The following is a 21124-nucleotide window of genomic DNA, read 5'->3' as shown; positions in this document are numbered from 1 at the left end:
ACAAACACAAAGGAGACGGCTGGAGCAGTACAGCCACCACAGCGTTACCTAATGCAACTCCACACTATGTCTTACAGTGCCGTGTACCGGAGGGGAGAGAGAGAGAGAGCAGCGAAGGGGGGGAGAGAGAGAGAGCAGCGAAGGGGGGGGGGGGGGAGAGAGAAGTAATACGGTTTCCTGATAAAGCTGTGGAGAGTATGTGCTGCAGGGAGGTGGATGCACAAAGCACCCAGGAACGAACGCTAGCTCCGGTCCTTTTTACTGTGGACTCGATGTCCTGACAGGCTGGTATTTGTGCAACCTGCACAAACACAATACTGCACCATGATTACAAATGGTGAGATACAATGTAAAACTACTGAAACATACCAGCTCATTAAAACACAACCTCTCTACTCAACGCATCTACTAACTATACCCGCGGTCAGAGAGGGAGATGTGTCCCCTGTGTGATGTAATATGACGCGTTTGACGTATGACCTTAAAAAAAAGCCGTTTTTAAGAGCAGAGCTCAAAATTGCTCCTTTCCCTCTGAATTCCTTATGTCTCTAAAATATATCAAATCCTACATTCACTTTTTTAATTGTAATTTTCAAGCAAGTTTAAGAATAAATGTAGAAAAAAAAGATGCTCTTTAATATCTATTTAGAGGAGATCAGTAAAGACTTCGGTGGAGGATTTCATGATCCAGGACTATTTGGGATATTATTGTGTCTAAGGGTTAAAGTTAATGGTCTAAACTCACAGGACTTATGGGGATTTTTGGCACCAGAAAATGGGAACAAGGCGTTAAATCTCAAACCAGTGAAAAGCTAATCTTCCTCTTCTTTCCCCTGATGGTCTCTGATGGTCTCTGATGGTCTCCGATGGTCTCCCACGGTCTCCGACGATCTACGACGATCTCCGATGGTTTCCGATGGTCTCCGATGGTCTCTGATGGTCTCTGATGATCTCTGATGGTCTCTGATGGTTTCTGATGATCTCTGATGTCTCTGATGGTCTCTGATGGTTTCCGATGGTCTCCGATGGTCTCTGATGGTCTCTGATGATCTCTGATGGTCTCTGATGGTTTCTGATGATCTATGATGTCTCTGATGGTCTCTGATGGTTTCTGATGGTTTCTGATGATCTCTGATGATCTCTGATGGTCTCTGATGATCTCTGATGGTTTCTGATGGTCTCTGATGGTCTCTGATGATCTCTGATGGTCTCTGATGGTCTCTGATGGTCTCTGATGGTTTCTGATGATCTCTGATGGTCTCTGATGGTCTCTGATGATCTCTGATGGTCTCCGATGGTCTCTGATGGTCTCTGAGGATCTCTGATGTCTCTGATGGTTTCTGATGATCTCTGATGGTTTCTGATGATCTCTGATGTCTCTGATGGTCTCTGATGGTCTCTGATGGTTTCTGATGATCTCTGATGGTCTCTGATGGTCTCTGACGGTCTCTGGCGATCTCTGACGGTCTCCGATGGTCTCTGATGGTTTCTGATGATCTCTCATGGTTTCTAATGGATCTCTGCTCTCCCTCGATGATCCCTAATCATCTCTGGTATGAAAAAGAGTAGTTTCGGAGCTCATATGTATGGAAACGTGTCCTTGTCCACCTCACACTTCTTCAGCAGCCCCGATGCGATGGCCTTGACGGCTCTCAGCGTCTCTGTGCAGGTGGGGCTGATCAGAGACTCCGGCAGCAGGAAGCCGTAGTATCCTGTGTCCCGAAGCTCGAAGGCGAAGGCGTACGAGATCCCGTTCCTGTAGGCCCAGTCGATGGAGCTGCCAGAACTCACATCTGTTGGAGAAACACAGAGAAATACAAGATCAGGACTGTAGTTTGGTTTATAAAAATGTCTCTAGTGGTCACTGAATCCAGAAATGTAAGTATACTATGTCTTAAAGTTATATTTCACCACAAAAGGATGATCTATATATATATGTATTTCCCACCCACAAACTGGCCCTTCTCCCTACTTCTCAATATGCAGGAGGATCAGTTGAACTTCACCATTAAAGTATTATCGTATCGTATAATAGGTACACGTCATGTGTTCAGGGGTAAATTGGTGATGCATGTATATTAAACTGGCCCTTCTCCCTTCTTCACTGCGTGCACAATGACCTGAGGTCTTTCCTGGTGGTGCAACATGGCACCCTAACTTTGTGATGAATGAAGTACTTTACTCACAGAGGGTGGTGGAGGCGGGGCCGTACCGATACCGGACTCCGTACGCAGAGTAGAGAGCGCTGACTGCACTGTGTGCCGCTGATTCCTGCACACAGAGCAGAACATAAATCATTAAACAAGCTTTAAATCTGTATTTCTGCACAGTATTAAACCCAACACATAGCCCTGCAGCCAATTGAGATGAAAGTCTTTGTAATAAAGGTTAGTTTACAGGTAATAAGGTCCTATAAGAGGCTTATTGACATTATTATACATCAACAAGATGATAAGCAATGTACATTAATGTAAACATATGCTGTAAATGTATTAATAATTGTGCTATTAGGCCAGTTTTAGCCTGTTTAGTATACAACCCTTTATTTGTGTCTGCATGCAGCTGCTATTTGTGCTTAATTGATAACATATTGTATTTATAAGTACATCTTTAATCATACTATATCAACCTGGTAGTGCTCCTTTGAGATGTGCATCTGCAGAAAGCGTAGCTAACTGAGTGTGCACAGGTAATACGGTCCTATGAGAGGCTTATTGACATTATTATGCACTAATAGGACTATATACTCATTTAATTTAATTTTGAAATATACTGTAATTGTACTAATAATGGCATTAGGCCAGGTTACTATAGAAGTCTTTATATTCGTTGAAATCCAGCTGCTATTTATGTGTTTTATAAAGTGTGTTTTTGTGCTTAATTGATCAAACATTGTATATCTAAGTAAGTCTTTCATCATACTATATACATAGCTAACTGTTGCATTCAAACAATCATTATGTCATCTTTATAAAGCAGCAGAATAACTTATATTAACACATACTGCTAACACCTGTCACATAAGGACATTTGCACCTCGTTATGAACACTTATTGGAAGCACTTTAATGTGAAGCTTTACAGAAAACACTTGTAGATGATGGGTTTTCATTCTTTACCACGCAGCTGAAGTGAATAAAGCAGCAGCGTAACTTAGAAAGGTTGCACAATGACACAAGTACTAACAAAGCGTTTATTCATGTTTGTTCTATAATCTCAGAACTAACAGGATTATGAACTCTTTTAAAGTCTCATGAACACATACTGCTAACACCGTCTCATAAGGACGTTTACGGGCCTTTGCACCTAGCTTTGAACACTTATAGCACTTTATCATAAAACTCTTGCAGATAATGTTTCTTCTTCCTCACCACGCAGCTGAAGTTGGGTATAGTTGCGTACTTGTATGAGTACGGGTAGAGCAGCATCTGAGCGTAGGCGTGGATTGAGATGTACGCTTTCACCCTCTTCCTGTTCTTCCTCAGGAACTTTGCCACGGCTTTCACCTCGGGCTCAGACTCAGGGAAGGGTCCGCAGTACGTGTCGTCACACGGGTGAGAAGAGGCTCCTTCCTCTATAAGAAGAATACATTTCATTTAGACAGCACACTTTAAAAACAATGTCATCTCAAGGTGCTTCAGAAGGCTATGAGGAGAGTGTGGGAAGAGGCACCTTCCTCTGGGGGGATTTATTTATATAGCACCTTTCAACACAAGGCAATTCACAGATAAAACATCAAGAGCATTAAGACATGTGTTAGTGAGGACTCTGAAGGATCTGCAGCTTTCTAATAGAATAGACTGCTATCAGATCCCTGTCATCATCTCACTTTCAGCTGCTCTTGTTATTGATGAAACTGATCTCAAACTGTAATGATTTGATTTATTACTCCATGGATTGAACAGACTGTACGTGGTTTGTCATGCTCTGCTTTCTGTTATTTTGTTCATGTCTGTCTGTGAGACGTTGCTTTTGTCTGCATCTCAAGGGCTTTATCCTAAAACATACATTTCTATTAGAATAGACAGTGTGAAGAACTCCACCTGCAGTAAATGCTCAGATCTCCTGTGCAGCTGAGGGTCATTGAACTCACCGCACCACTTCACCTTCCAGTTCCTGTTGGCGTCCGTTCCTCTGCAGTGGAACTTGTGGTTCTTAGACCGGGTTTTCCTCCAGAACCGATCCTGAAGGAAACACAGGAAGTGAAGGTCTTGTTCAGTAAGTGAAGCTTCCTGTCGACTCAACTGATGTTAGAGAGGCGTTAGTGTGTACAGAGGAAAGGGCTGCATCATGACAAACAGCACATTGTGTTTTTATTACGCTCTGATCCAATTGGTCACAAAATATTAAATACACTACCACATTTATTTTTTTAAATCAGGTGAAGGAACCTGTTGCCGGGTAACTTCTACTTCCATCATAAAGGTAATATTGAATTCATTTTAAAACAGGATAATAACCCCAATGAATAAAGTAGACAAAGTGCAGAGTGAGTGGACCTACAGTGAGTTGACATAAGGCTGTTAGCATGTATTGAGGCCCTACAGTACCGTGGTCCAGCTGAAGTGATACCCGTCCACGTTAAACACCGGCATGATGTAGAAGCTGAGCTGGTTCAGGAGACGCCGCGTCACAGAGTCGTACTGGTACGAGTTTATGGCCTGAAATTAATATAACAAACATTAAGTATTAGTACAGAGCACATTTGTCATGCTTGATTTGTCCCAGGGTTCCTTGAACGCACCACCTCAGAGTGTTCTTTAATGAGACTCAAGTTAATGAGCTTTAACTAAAACAAAGAGGACCTCCAGTGGCGGACCGGAGTTACTGCATCTTGCAAATTGTTCTAATTTCTTTGATTTTTATTTCAGATTTCATGCTGCTTTTTAGTCTTTTCCCTCTTGTATGTACTCACTCCCTCCTCCTACTTGAATCCTTCTTTAAAAAAGTCCTTCCTTAATAAAGTCCAAATATATATCACTTTGTTGTTTTAGTTGTTGGAGGCCATTTAAAGAAGCGTGTGCAGACAGAGTAATGGGCGTAGTTTATTATTAGCACAGATAACTCCTTAACCTCTCTCTCTATACAGTATATATATATTTATATAAGGGCAGCTGCTGTGTGCAAATACTCTGGCACACGCCCAACAATTGTAAAGAAGCCAGTGTGTATGAAGAAGTTCAGCAGGAGGAAAATGGAGGAACTTTTAAATAGAGGTGATTTTCCAGAGAGTCGATACAGGTGTAAGAGGAAAATCTCAAGACATCCGAGAGCAGTCTGCAAGATGTTCAGAGGGTCTGTATGGTCTCAGCTGGGGGGATGGGATTGTTTAAAATGCATTTATTGTAATACATCTAAAAAATATAATATTCTAAATTCCTTCCTGTTTGTGGAGAAATGTTGTTAAAAGAGCTCTCGTTACATTTTCAACGACCCTGATAACCCAAAACAATGTGAATCCCAGACGTCAATCAGTACAAAATCACACACACACACACACACACACACACACACACACACACACACACACACACACACACACACACACACACACACACACACACACACACACACACACACACACACACACACACACACACACACACACACACGATGTCCTTCAGAGAGAGTGTGTACAGTATACACATAGAGTGTGTGTGTTATAGTACAGTATACACATAGAGAGTGTGTGTTATAGTACAGTATACACATAGAGAGTGTGTGTTATAGTACAGTATACACATAGAGAGTGTGTGTTATAGTACAGTATACACATAGAGTGTGTGTGTTATAGTACAGTATACACATAGAGAGTTTGTGTTATAGTACAGTATACACATAGAGAGTGTGTGTTATAGTACAGTATACACATAGAGTGTGTGTGTTATAGTACAGTATACACATAGAGAGTGTGTGTTATAGTACAGTATACACATAGAGTGTGTGTGTTATAGTACAGTATACACATAGAGAGTGTGTGTTATAGTACAGTATACACATAGAGAGTGTGTGTTATAGTACAGTATACACATAGAGAGTGTGTGTTATAGTACAGTATACACATAGAGAGTGTGTGTTATAGTACAGTATACACATAGAGAGTGTGTGTTATAGTACAGTATACACATAGAGAGTGTGTGTTATAGTACAGTATACACATAGAGAGTGTGTGTTATAGTACAGTATACACATAGAGAGTGTGTGTTATAGTACAGTATACACATAGAGAGTGTGTGTTATAGTACAGTATACACATAGAGAGTGTGTGTTATAGTACAGTATACACATAGAGAGTGTGTGTTATAGTACAGTATACACATAGAGTGTGTGTTATAGTACAGTATACACATAGAGAGTGTGTGTTATAGTACAGTATACACATAGAGTGTGTGTGTTATAGTACAGTATACACATAGAGAGTGTGTGTTATAGTACAGTATACACATAGAGAGTGTGTGTTATAGTACAGTATACACATAGAGTGTGTGTGTTATAGTACAGTATACACATAGAGAGTGTGTGTTATAGTACAGTATACACACAGAGAGTGTGTGTTATAGTACAGTATACACATAGAGTGTGTGTTATAGTACAGTATACACACAGAGAGTGTGTGTTATAGTACAGTATACACATAGAGTGTGTGTTATAGTACAGTATACACATAGAGTGTGTGTTATAGTACAGTATACACATAGAGAGTGTGTGTTATAGTACAGTATACACATAGAGAGTGTGTGTTATAGTACAGTATACACATAGAGAGTGTGTGTTATAGTACAGTATACACATAGAGAGTGTGTGTTATAGTACAGTATACACATAGAGAGTGTGTGTTATAGTACAGTATACACATAGAGAGTGTGTGTTGTACCTCTTTGACGAACCACTGGCAGAACGCCGGGCCGATCCACTCTCTGGCGTGAACTCCACAGTCGATCCACACCGCCTTCTTCTGCTGACGACTCCTCTTTCCTATCTGACGGGACACACACACTCAGATGTACAGTACTATGCATGTGTGTGTGTTTTATTTAATGTGTGTGTGTGTTGTTTCCTCTCCTACCTGAAGCACGTACAGCGGTCTCCCCTCATAAGACTTCCCCACAGAGAACATGTCCACCAGATCAGAGTGAGTCCTGTTCATCTCAAACATCCAGCTCTGGATCTGCAGGAAATCAATCATTAAGATGGGTTTCAGAAAGTGTTCAAGAGTAAGAGGGGGAAAGGTTTGTAGTGCTGCATGTTCATTCAGTTGCAATCCACTAAACTCAATGCAAAGTGAAAACATCTTCAAGATACGCTTTGATTTTGAGACTCCCATGGCACTTTATAACGAGCAACAGGAGGTTTTTATAACTGTTCATTTGTGTCATTTAGGAACGCTTTGGGAAAACAGATACACAATGGCCTTCTTCTGGCATGAGTTATTAGCTGATGGTGTGAAATGTGCTTATGATATCATCTCATATTGATCGCAGGCCCCCGAGTTGAATCAGCATTATATCGTATCGTAAAATCTGCAAATATATCATCCAAGACTTGATAGCAGGACGAATCTGGAGATTTATAATCCTATTTATATCGTATGAAGGGACTTCAAAGCTGACATCAAAACCTGTTAAGTGCACACACACACACACACACACACACACACACACACACACACACACACACACACACACACACACACACACACACACACACACACACACACACACACACACACACACACACACACACACGAACACACACACACACACACAAATACACACACACTCACACAAATACACACACACACACACAAATACACACACACACAAACACACACACAGATGCACATGTGTGTGTGTGTGTTTCTCAGAGGATCAAAGCTCACAGTAAACTACAGATTAGCAGCAGACCTGCAGAGTAAACTGTGTGCAGCGTCTGTGAGGGGCAATTGTTACTGTGTGTGTGTGTGTGTGTGTGTGTGTGTGTGTGTGTGTGTGTGTGTGTGTGTGTGTGTGTGTGTGTGTGTGTGTGTGTGTGTGTGTGTGTGTGTGTGTGTGTGTGTGTGTGTGTGTGTGTGTGTGTGTGTGTGTGTGTGTGTGTGTGCAGATTCATAAAGTGCTGCCTCTGCGCTCCCCATGTCTCGTTTTCGGGGGTGTTTTGGTTCTGGCTGCTCAGTGAAGCATGACGTGTTGTTTTAACTCTCAGGGTGTGTGTGTGTGTGTGTGTGTGTGTGTGTGTGTGTGTGTGTGTGTGTGTGTGTGTGTGTGTGTGTGTGTGTGTGTGTGTGTGAGTCTGTGTATGTGTATGTGTGTGTGTGTGTGTGTGTGTGTGTGTGTGTGTGTGTGTGTACACCTCGTCCAGAGAATGGTACACCTCGTAGTCGTACTGAGTCTCGCTCCTTCTCTTCCTGGAGGAACGAGACCCCGTCTGTTTCTGAATCTCCCTCTGCAGGTCGGAGATGAACACCCTGAGGACAACAACAACAACAACAACAACAACAATAAAACACACAGAAACAAATACTTGTTGTTATCCCAGTGTTTTTGTGGGTAATAAGAACCACCGCTTTTCTCCGTTTTGTCATATCAAAGTGAACACCTTTGGATTTGACCTGAGAGAAAATACTTGAAGACATTTGTTCAGTTATGTCTCTCCATGAGTGCATGACCTTACACCTGCAATCATTTACTGAACATCAATTAACTATTCAGCTTTAATTCAAGCAAACATAAAAGCCTCTCAAAATCTAGAGCTTTCCTGCTTTCCTGCTTTCCTGCTTTCCTGCTTTCCTGCTTTTCTGAAGTGATATATCTAAAGTGAATCTCTCTGGGTTTCACACTGACACAACACGACTTCAAAGACATCATCTTGGACTTTGAGAAGCTCCGACACATCCCTCGATCCACTTCATCATGTCATACATCAGTCGTTGCAGCTCTTTTTCTTCCACACCAGTTAGAAGGCCTGATTGTTCCCCCTCTCTCCCTCAAGACCCCCTGCAGTGTGAACCACTTTCTCCAATTAACCCCCCTTTCAAATGTGCAACAAAGACTCTTTTCTATCTGCGGCGGCTTTGATTAAAACTCCATCAATTCAACGATAATTCTGAAAAGAGACACGAGCGGAGAGATGAAAGAGGTGTGTGTGTGTGTGTGTGTGTGTGTGTGTGTGTGAGTGTGTGAGTGTGTGTGCGTGTGAGTGTGTGTGTGAGTGTGTGTGTGTGTGTGTGTGTGTGTGTGTGTGTGTGTCCATGTGTGTCTTTCTCTGTGTGTGTGTGTGTGTGTGTGTGTTCATCATAAATCCTGAGTGGTGAAAGCTTTGCTCTGCAGATACAGTAACAGATGTGTCTCCGTCAGAGTCCTGCATCGGGTCGGGTATCCGCGGGTACCCGACGGGTGACCCGCAAAAAAGGTGATTTGCGGGTGGTATTTTTTCAAACGCTTTTTTCCGGGTTCGCTTCTGGGTAAAACAAAGATGATGCGGGTCGGGTTGCGGGTGTTGCATAATAAATATATTTAAATAATAATAATTTAGTTTAATGTTTGAATCCTCAGACCTCTCCTCCGCGGTACCGAGCATATTCATAACCTCTGCAGCGCATCTATCTGCTGCTGAGCGCACCACATTCTGAATGGCTGAGGTGAAGCTCTCTGAGAATACAGCATTTTCAATAACTCTTCCTCAAGAGCGAAATCCAACGTCTGGGAGGCTTTTGGTGTCCTCCTAGATGCAGAAAATAAACAACATCCCAGGCTTTTTGAGCCAAATATGCAACTGCGTGTGTTAATAATTGCACGTTGTCACTGCTTATATATATATGCGGGTTCGGGTCGGGTTGCGGATCATGTGCCGGCGGGTCGGGTCGGGTTGCGGAACTAATTGGCAATATGTGCGGGTAGCGGGGCGGGTTCGGTACTGCACGTCACGGGTGCGGGGCGGGAGCGGGTCTTGAAAATCAGACCCGTGCAGGACTCTGGTCTCCGTATGCGCGCAGACGAGCGCTAGTTTCTCCGATATATTTCTCACCTGTAATCGATGTTTTCTCGCTGCAGGTGTGTGTGTAGTCGTCGCGTGTCGTTGCGTTTCACATGAGCGTCCACCGTGTTGTTGAGACAGATTAGAGCAGCGCTGTTTGGCTGCCATAGATCCACCTGAAGGACGCACGCACGCACGCACGCACACACACACACACACACACACACACACACACACACACACACACACACACACACACACACACACACACACACACACACACACACACACACACACACACACACACACACACACACACACACACACACATGAGGTGAAGGATCACTGAGACAGTGTGTGTTTAAAGACTTTGACAGACAGGTACATTAAATGTACATATATTAACGACTTACTTCTTATTTGACCTCTTCCTGTTTTATTTACACTGTTATACACATTTTAAACTTGCAGCGTTAAAGTCGATCTTATCTTAAATGTGAAGGTTTTGACACTTGAAGGTCAGTATTTGCACTGGAGGTGGACAAAGCATGTAGATATGTTATCGTAGTATAACTTCTACTAAAACCACAGTGTAGAAAAAGTAGAAGTCCTGTGTGTGTGTGTGTGTGTGTGTGTGTGTGTGTGTGTGTGTGTGTGTATGTGTGTGTGTGTGTGTGTGTGTGTGTGTGTGTGCGTGCGTGCGTGCGTGTTTGTGCGTGTGTGCGTGTGTGTGTGTGTGTGTGTGTGCGTGCGTGCGTGCGTGCGTGTGTGTGTGTGTGTGTGTGTGTGTATGTGTGTGTGTGTGTGTGTGTGTGTGTGTGTGCGTGCGTGCGTGTGTGTGTGTTTGTGCGTGTGTGCGTGTGTGTGTGATTAACATCCTGCAGAGACTCATGAATAAAGTCTCAGGTTCCTGCCTCTCCGTTATCTGCGCTGCGTTCTGTTAGCTTTAGCTCCCCACCATGCAAACACAGACATCATGTGGTGGCTGATGAAATAACAAATGATACACACATTCAGACTCTGTGTGTGTGTGTGTGTGTGTGTGTGTGTGTGTGTGTGTGTGTGTGTGTGTGTGTGTGTGTGTGTGTGTGTGTGTGTGTGTGTGTGTGTGTGTGTGTGTGTGTGTGTGTGTGTGTGTGTGTGTGTGTCCTGAGCGCAGCACACTGGCTTGTTAATGTGTCAAACGGTTTAATGGTGTGCAGAGCGCATACCGGATTCATTTCACTGTTTTACAGGAAACACTCCGGCAGCAGAAAGCTCTCTAAAGTTTTTATAGCTGCACCAACAGAACCAACACACCTCGAAAAGCCTCAACATCCCGACCAGATAAACCTTTAATTTCACTCTTTACAGCCGCATTTATGAGCCCTGAAGGCGCATTCTTTGCTCGAGTCTTTTGTGTCTGCGTCTTTGATCTGAGTCCTGTTTTGAATGTGTGTACACAGAGCGGCTGTAAACTCAATCTGTGTTCTGTTGGTCCATGAAAGACTAAGCTATAGTTCAATAAAAGAGAACTGGCTTTGCTCAGGGCAGATGTGGTTTTAAAGTCAAATAAATCTAAAGTCAAGTCAGAGAAAAAGCACATTGGATAAATACCAGCAGCTGTTTTCATGTAAAGGAACAGTCGGTTCTGGAGCTTCTTATCTCTCTCAGTGAATATAAACGTCTGCAGCCAGTTAGCTTTAAGAAAACATGGTTTGCAGCGTGTCTGTGATCCCATCATACAAACAGTCCTCTGTGTTTCTGAAAGTGAAACAACGTGCAGAGGAAGGGCCCCGGGGCTGATGGGTAATCACTCCCAAATGAGTTTAGGGGGACAGAGACGAGGCATTTGAGTCCTGAAAGGTTTCCCCGTTAATATCAGTGTCTCCAAAACACATGACTGAAAGACATCCAGACTTTGTGATGAAGAGTTTGGTCTTTGCTACATCCTGAAGCATCCTTATGACTTTAAGAGGACCACAAACACACACAAAATATAATAAAATGTTGAGATTTCTGACATTTTCAACACCAAACATGTCCTTAATGTCTCCGTTTACAAAACTCCAGCAATCAGAAAGGCTGTGGATTATCTATAACATGCAGGAAATGACTTTTTATGGCAGTATTTTCTGATTTATGGAGTGATACAGAGATCTCCCTCTGTGAAACCTCTGATTAATATGTCAACAACATGAAACAAGGATATGAACCTGGCTTTTTCCGATGGTCACATTAAGTACTTAAAAACATATGCATACATTTACTAAAATAACACCTCATTTGCATAATTATTAAACATGTCAGAAAACTGGAGTGTGTTTCCGTACCTTCATGTGTCCCAGCATGCTTTGCAGCAGCTTCACCTCCCTCTCTTCTCTCGGGGTGATCCTGAACACCTGATCCCTACAACACACACACACACACACACACACACACACACACACACACACACACACACACACACACACACACACACACACACACACACACACACACACACACACACACACACACACACACACACACACACACACACACACACACACACACACACACACACACACACACACACACACACACACACACACACACACACACCTGAGGGTTTGCACAGTACACTTATACAGCAGATGTGATGCTGTAATACTCTGAGGATGACAGGGTCAGACGTTAAAGGGTTTCATTTCAGCGTCTGCAGCTCAGCGGGTAAACACCTGGAGGTTTTGTTCACTGTTACAGTAGCTGCAGCTGCTCCACAGGTTTATTCTGTGAATGCATGAACAATATACTGACATGGAAAACATCTGAACATATAAAGAAGAAATCAGATATTCTAACGAGTTTCACAGGCCAGGAAGTGTGATGTTTTTATGGTAACGTGAGGAGAAACTTCACAAAGAGTTTGGATTAAAGTGTGGGAAGTTGTGGGAGAAAGGGGTTAGAAGATTTGTAAATGGTCCTCAACGTATATCATTTAGGCAAAAAAAAGGGGGTTAGTTAAAGGTCAGAGTAGAAAATCATGAGAAAGACGCTGCAGCTTCAGAAAGGATGCAGATATAAAGACAGCAATCAAAACAAATGAAGAAACATCTTCAGAACAACCAACCCAGTCTCACATCTAAACGTGTAATAACTACGTTGGTCCACAACTTGGGACGTAGTGTTTCTACAAAAACGCCTCTGAAGTTGTAAGATCCCTACATTTTTTTCCACCATTCATTCCAATGGCTGGCGTCTATGTCACCTGATCTTCAAATTTCTCCCTGCAGAAAAAAAAAACATGGCCGAACTTCGTTTTATTCTCGGTGGAAAATGCCTATTTTGAAGTTAGTTTGGCCATTAAAATGCGTTTTGATGTCATTTGGTGCGAGAAATATGAGTTGTTATTTCAGATGATGTGTGCAGTGGATGTACATGATCTTTAGTTTGCTAGTTATTACGAAGATTACTTCAGGAAATTGTGTCCATACAACGTTTTCATTGTTACCAAGGTGGTAGCTAGGGACGCTGCTGTCGATATTATTTCTGTTATGTTGTGTAACTCTTTAATGGTGTTATCTTTATTGCTACTCCCTTCCCCTTCAATGTTTAGTGTTGGTCCACAGCGCAAACGTATTAGTTTAACAAAATCTGCATCTAAAATTGTGGCATGGATACGTTATTTTCCCCTACTAGAGTAAAGGAAACAGTGCTGCTTGGAGATTTGAACTGGGACTGGTTAACTTCAGTGTCAGAGGATTTAAAAAACCTTTCTATCTCTTTGAATGTTACTCAGATTGTCGACAGTCCTACTCGCCCTAACATTAAGTCCCCTAATAAATCCTCCCTAATTGATCTCATTCTAACTAATGTTCCCTATAAATATTCATCTGTGGAAGTATTAGTGAATGATCTGAGTGATCACTGTGCTGTAGCAACAATTAGGGACACTAAGGTCCAAAAGGTTAAACCTCATATTATCATTAAGAGAGACAAAACACATTTTGTGGAGCAGGGTTTTGTTCATGATCTGTTTGGGTTGGATTGGGGAAAAATCGATTTGTGTGCCGATGAAGAAACTGCATGGTCCTATTTCTATCTTGGTTTTATGGAGATCATTGATAGACATGCACCTCTGCGTACATTTAGAGTAAAGGGACGAGACAATCCTTGGTTTTCTGCTGAGCTGTCCAGTCTCCTTCATGAGAGAAACAAGGCCTGGGCAAAGGCTAGGAAATCAGGCTCAGAGGTAGAATGGCTACGCTTTAGGCAGCTAAGGAATAGCTTCACTTCAAATGTCAAAAGTGCTAAATCAAAGTACTATCTGTCAGTTACCATAGAAACCTAAATAGTCCTAGGAAATGTTGGAAAGCCATAAAATCGCTATCCACCAGTGAGATCCGTAATGAGCTACCTCCGTGCCTCACCACAGCATCTGGCTCTATATCGGACAGGGCCTCTATGCTAAATTGTTTTAATGAGCATTTTGTGTCCTGTGGCTCTCTGTTTGATTCTGTGACTAACTCTGCTTCTGTGAACACCACAATCCGTGACTCTGTGGTCTGGAAAACCCTTTCAGTTTTACTCCTTTTACTGTTGATGTTGTTCATGAAGCTTTAACCAAGTTAGATCCTAAGAAACCGGCTGGCCCGGACAACGTAGAACCTTTCTTTTTAAAGATAGCTGCAGACTTTATTGCTCCACCTCTCACTTCTCTTTTTAACCTCTCCCTCAGCACAAATGCAATTCCAAAAGTATGGAAGTCTGCGTATGTCCAGCCTCTACTAAAAGGAGGGGAGGCAACTATTTTAAATAACTATAGGCCAATCTCTAAATTGTCAGTTCTGGCGAAGGTGCTTGAACGCCTAGTGAGTGAACAGGTAAAGGAGTTTTTATGTAAAAATGACATCCTGTCTAAACATCAGTCAGGCTTCAGAAAGCAACACAGCACCATCACTGCCACAATGAAAGAGGTGAATGACATTACGAGTATCTTAGATAATAAGCAGAGTTGTGCAGCTCTGTTTATTGACCTGTCCAAAGCGTGTGATACCGTTGATCATCACATCTTAAAGCAGAGGCTGGCCAGTATTGGCATATCCAGCCATGCAGTGGGTGGTTTGTGAACTACCTCTCTGAAAGGTCCCAATGTGTTCACTTTGATGGGCTGTCTTCTGAGTGAGTGGTTCAACATTGCTAATGGTGTTCCTCAAGGTTCTGTTTTAGGTCCACTTTTATTTTCCATCTCAACAGTTTAGGTGAAAATGTGGATGAAGCTACTTTAAATTTGTATGCGGATGATACCGTGATGTACTGTGCAGGTCCCTCCATTCAGGAGGCTGGTGTTAAATTACAGGCTGATTTTAATATTATTCAGACTCAGCTCTCTGAACTAAAGCTTCTTTTAAATGTGGATAAAACCAAGATAATGCTCTTTCTAAAGCTAAAAAGACTCCAGAGCCTGTTTTAGATATTGTTACTATGCAAGGACAAGTACTCAAAGTGGTTACCTGTTACAAATACCTTGGTATCTGGCTTGATGATTGTCTTACTTTTAAACTTCAGGTCATTAATCTGCTTAAAAAGCTGAGGGTTAGACTAGGTTTCTTTTTCAGAAACAAGTCCTGTTTCTCACTTCAAGCCAGGAAAAGGCTCTGTGACCTTTTGACCTGGGCTGGACTATGGTGATCTGGGGCCGTATTCACAAAGGATCTCAGGGCTAAAAGTAGCTCCTAACTGGCGAATTTAGGAGAAACTCCTAAACATAATGGGCGTGTCAGTCTTAAATGTAGGACTCCTAATTTTATTCACTAAGAGCAATTGTGCACAAAGTATTTTAGGCCTAAAAGTAGCACCTAAGTTTGGAGAGCTTAAAAGTCCTCGAGAGGACTCCTAACTCAGTAAGACCTATTCACAAAGAATCTGAAAATGGCTGAGAGACGAAATGTTTTGGAGACAATGGAAGACTGTGAATTGATCAAGAGATATAGGCTAAATCGTGAGGGTATCAAACTAGTTGTGGAATTAGTGCGGGATGCAATAACATCCCAGACTAACAGGAATAACCCGATTAGTCCGGAAATAAAATGTTTGGCAACACTACGATATTTAGCAACAGGGAAAATGCAACTTTGCAATGCCGACGATTTAGGAATATCGCCACCATCAGTCAGCAGTGCCATAAACCAAACCATCAACGCGCTCTCTAGACCACATATCATCCAACAGTTTATCCGGTTTCCTTTGGACAATCAACAACTACACAGGATCAAAGACAACTTCATGGCAATGCAGTTATGCCCGGTGCGGTCGGTGCTATTGACGGGACGCACATCAAAATAATTGCGCCCTCAAAAGATGAGGACGTGTTCGTCAATAGAAAGAAAGTACATTCCATCAACACGCAGATTGTTTTCATTCATCATGATAGGGGGGCTTGAACGGCGGTATGGGCTGTTATTGAAAGTGTTTAAGTGCTGGGAATATGCTCATTGGATAATAGTTTGCAGGGTGCTTTTAATTGCCTCCTTGATTTAATGCAATTTACGTATTTTTATTGTTTGCTCTCTCTCTTTAACGTGCATATACAACGTCATTATCGTGGTCTGCACAAACGTGTCATCATGCGTGTATTCTGCTAACTGCACTGTCCATAACTATTTGATAGGAATACATTTCTAGCCTCGGCTGTTTCCTTGTTTTAGTGGGCTCGTTTGTGGGATGTTGCGGATGAGTTTCACCGAGACCGCCTGCTCTGAACAACCAATCACCGTACTGACCGCTTCTAAACTCATGCACGAGAATCAACGTAATCCATAGCAACGGCGCGTCACTCTTAGTTCACTCTTAGTGATTTATCCTTAGTATGAGTAGGTCTCAGCGGCTTTGTGAATAACTTTTAAGAAAAAACTCCTACGTAAAATGTTTTAGCGCGAGTTAGGAGCACTCCTAGCGGTAAGATAAAATGCTTTGTGAATACGACCCCTGATCTATATGAATGCACCTGCCCATTGCCTGGTCAAGTTAGATGCCGCCTATCACAGTGCACTGAGATGTGTCACTAACTGTGAAGAACTCACTCATCACTGTACCCTGTATGCCAGGGCAGGTATGCCATCACTAACTGTAAGGAGTCTCAGTCACTGGTACATGTTCATCTATAAAGCCATGTTAGGTAAACTACCTTTTTATATCTGCTCTCTGATCTCTCGACGAATTGAAAGTACGTATTGACTGAGATCTCATGATGTTGTTTTATTAAATGTGCCAAGACTGTCTTAGGGAAGAAAGCTTTTAGTTGTGCAGCTCCACTAACTTGGAACAGTCTGCAAACATGTTTCAAACTGAGCACTTTGGTTCCCCTGCACCATTTAGAAACTGGGCTGGGTGACATGCTGTGTGATACTCATGGTACCTGTCACTGTGAATAGAGTTTGTAAACTGTACCCTGTACATTGTGTTGTATGTCATCCTTATTGTTGTTCTGTTGTTTGTATGTTACATGTGTAACTAATGTCCTGCAGGTCACCCTGAAAAAGAGATCTTTTGATCTCAAGGGGCTTCACCTGGTTAAATAAAGGCTACAAACAAACAAGGTGTATATCAGTATGTAGTGTTTCTACTTTAAAGAGTCCTCTCCTGCTGATGTTCAGGTGTATATCAGTATGTAGTGTTTCTACTTTAAAGAGTCCTCTCCTGCTGATGTTCAGGTGTATATCAGCATGTAGTGTCTCTACTTTAAAGAGTCCTCTCCTGCTGATGTTCAGCTGTATATCAGTATGTAGTGTCTCTACTTTAAAGAGTGCCCTCCTGCTGAGGTTCAGGTGTATATCAGTATGTAGTGTCTCTACTTTAAAGAGTCCTCTCCTGCTGAGGTTCAGGTGTATATCAGTATGTAGTGTCTCTACTTTAAAGAGTCCTCTCCTGCTGATGTTCAGGTGTATATCAGTATGTAGTGTCTCTACTTTAAAGAGTCCTCTCCTGCTGATGTTCAGGTGTATATCAGTATGTAGTGTCTCTACTTTAAAGAGTCCTCTCCTGCTGATGTTCAGCTGTATATCAGTATGTAGTGTCTCTACTTTAAAGAGTCCTCTCCTGCTGATGTTCAGCTGTATATCAGTATGTAGTGTCTCTACTTTAAAGAGTGCTCTCCTGCTGATGTTCAGGTGTATATCAGTATGTAGTGTCTCTACTTTAAAGAGTCCTCTCCTGCTGATGTTCAGGTGTATATCAGTATGAAGTGTCTCTACTTTAAAGAGTCCTCTCCTGCTGATGTTCAGGTGTATATCAGTATGTAGTGTCTCTACTTTAAAGAGTCCTCTCCTGCTGATGTTCAGGTGTATATCAGTATTTAGTGTCTCTAATTTAAAGAGTCCTCTCCTGCTGATGTTCAGGTGTATATCAGTATATAGTGTCTCTACTTTAAAGAGTCCTCTCCAGCTGATGTTCAGGTGTATATCAGTGTGTAGTGTCTCTACTTTAAAGAGTCCTCTCCTGCTGATGTTCAGGTGTATATCAGTATGTACTGTCTCTACTTTAAAGAGTCCTCTCTGCTGATGTTCATGTGTATATCAGTAAGTAGTGTCTCTACTTTAAAGAGTCCTCTCCTGCTGATGTTCAGGTGTATATCAGTATGTAGTGTCTCTACTTTAAAGAGTCCTCTCCTGCTGATGTTCAGGTGTATTTCAGTATGTAGTGTCTCTACTTTAAAGAGTCCTCTCCAGCTGATGTTCAGGTGTATATCAGTATGTAGTGTCTCTACTTTAAAGAGTCCTCTCCAGCTGATGTTCAGGTGTATATCAGTATGTAGTGTCTCTACTTTAAAGAGTCCTCTCCTGCTGATGTTCAGGTGTATATCAGTATGTAGTGTCTCTACTTTAAAGAGTTCTCTCCAGCTGATGTTCAGGTGTATATCAGTAAGTAGTGTCTCTACTTTAAAGAGTCCTCTCCTGCTGATGTTCAGGTGTATATCAGTATTTAGTGTCTCTACTTTAAAGAGTGCTCTCCTGCTGATGTTCAGGTGTATATCAGTATGTAGTGTCTCTACTTTAAAGAGTTCTCTCCAGCTGATGTTCAGGTGTATATCAGTAAGTAGTGTCTCTACTTTAAAGAGTCCTCTCCTGCTGATGTTCAGGTGTATATCAGTATTTAGTGTCTCTACTTTAAAGAGTGCTCTCCTGCTGATGTTCAGGTGTATATCAGTAAGTAGTGTCTCTACTTTAAAGAGTCCTCTCCTGCTGATGTTCAGGTGTATATCAGTATGTAGTGTCTCTACTTTAAAGAGTCCTCTCCTGCTGATGTTCAGGTGTATATCAGTATGTAATGTCTCTACTTTAAAGAGTCCTCTCCAGCTGATGTTCAGGTGTATATCAGTATGTAGTGTCTCTACTTTAAAGAGTCCTCTCCTGCTGATGTTCTGGTGTATGTCAGTATGTAGTGTCTCTACTTTAAAGAGTCCTCTCCTGCTGATGTTCAGGTGTATATCAGTATGTAGTGTCTCTACTTTAAAGAGTCCTCTCCTGCTGATGTTCAGGTGTATATCAGTATGTAGTGTCTCTACTTTAAAGAGTCCTCTCCAGCTGATGGTCAGGTGTATATCAGTATGTAGTGTCTCTACTTTAAAGAGTCCTCTCCTGCTGATGTTCAGGTGTATGTCAGTATGTAGTATCTCTACTTTAAAGAGTCCTCTCCTGCTGATGTTCAGGTGTATATCAGTATGTAGTGTCTCTACTTTAAATAGTCCTCTCCTGCTGATGTTCAGGTGTATTTCAGTATGTAGTGTCTCTACTTTAAAGAGTCCTCTCCTGCTGATGTTCAGGTGTATTTCAGTATGTAGTGTCTCTACTTTAAAGAGTCCTCTCCAGCTGATGTTCAGGTGTATATCAGTATGTAGTCTCTCTACTTTAAAGAGTCCTCTCCAGCTGATGTTCAGGTGTATATCAGTATGTAGTGTCTCTACTTTAAAGAGTCCTCTCCTGCTGATGTTCAGGTGTATGTCAGTATGTAGTGTCTCTACTTTAAAGAGTCCTCTCCTGCTGATGTTCAGGTGTATATCAGTATGTAGTGTCTCTACTTTAAAGAGTCCTCTCCTGCTGATGTTCAGGTGTATATCAGTATGTAGTGTCTCTACTTTAAAGAGTCCTCTCCTGCTGATGTTCAGGTGTATATCAGTATGTAGTGTCTCTACTTTAAAGAGTCCTCTCCTGCTGATGTTCAGGTGTATATCAGTATGTAGTGTCTCTACTTTAAAGAGTCCTCTCCTGCTGATGTTCAGGTGGATATCAGTATGTAGTGTCTCTACTTTAAAGAGTCCTCTTCTGCTGATGTTCAAGTGTATATCAGTATGTAGTGTCTCTACTTTAAAGAGTCCTCTCCTGCTGATGTTCAGGTGTATATCAGTATGTAGTGTCTCTACTTTAAAGAGTCCTCTCCTGCTGATGTTCAGGTGGATATCAGTATGTAGTGTCTCTACTTTAAACAGTCCTCTCCTGCTGATGTTCAGGTGTATATCAGTATGTAGTTTCTCTACTTTAAAGAGTCCTCTCCTGCTGATGTTCAGGTGTATATCAGTATGTAGTGTTTCTACTTTAAAGAGTCCTCTCCTGCGGATGTCCAGGTGTATATCAGTATGTAGTGTCTCTACTTTAAAGAGTCCTCTCCTGCTGATGTTCAGGTGTATATCAGTATGTAGTGTCTCTACTTTAAAGAGTCCTCTCCTGCTGATGTTCAGGTGTATATCAGTATGTAGTGTCTCTACTTTAAAGAGTCCTCTCCTGCTGATGTTCAGGTGTATATCAGTATGTAGTGTCTCTACTTTAAAGAGTCCTCTCCTGCTGATGTTCAGATGTATATCAGTATGTAGTGTCTCTATTTTAAAGAGTCCTCTCCTGCTGATGTTCAGGTGTATATCAGTATGTAGTGTCTCTACTTTAAAGAGTCCTCTCCTGCTGATGTTCAGGTGTATATCAGTATGTAGTGTCTCTATTTTAAAGAGTCCTCTCCTGCTGATGTTCAGGTGTATATCAGTATGTAGTGTCTCTACTTTAAAGAGTTTTTTATATCTTGGTGTCTAAATGTTTAAATGTTGTTTTATCTGCAAATGTTTCTTTAAGAAGTCTCTTTTCTTTCTCTAAAGTTTATTAGTGAGACGTCACAACGAGACAGAAAGTCTGCATTTTGGGACATTTTTGTGC

General features: G+C 41.9%; 1 protein-coding gene across 1 annotated transcript; it reads right to left on the bottom strand.

The window, feature by feature from the left end:
• Positions 1-615: 615 nt before the first annotated feature.
• On the bottom strand, positions 616-12351 carry cpa6 (carboxypeptidase A6). Its single transcript, XM_079661103.1, has 10 exons — positions 12281-12351; positions 10020-10144; positions 8346-8460; positions 7066-7167; positions 6874-6978; positions 4550-4660; positions 4093-4183; positions 3371-3573; positions 2187-2271; positions 616-1793 (listed from the first exon to the last, which is right to left on the bottom strand). Exons 1-10 carry the CDS (start codon positions 12296-12298, stop codon positions 1579-1581), a joined length of 1170 nt encoding a protein of 389 aa, XP_079517229.1. The 5' UTR covers positions 12299-12351; the 3' UTR covers positions 616-1578.
• Positions 12352-21124: the final 8773 nt, after the last annotated feature.

Source organism: Notothenia rossii (genome assembly GCF_949606895.1).
Source record: "Notothenia rossii genome assembly, chromosome: 12".
Taxonomy (NCBI): domain Eukaryota; kingdom Metazoa; phylum Chordata; class Actinopteri; order Perciformes; family Nototheniidae; genus Notothenia; species Notothenia rossii.
This window is presented reverse-complemented; position numbering and strand designations above follow the sequence as displayed.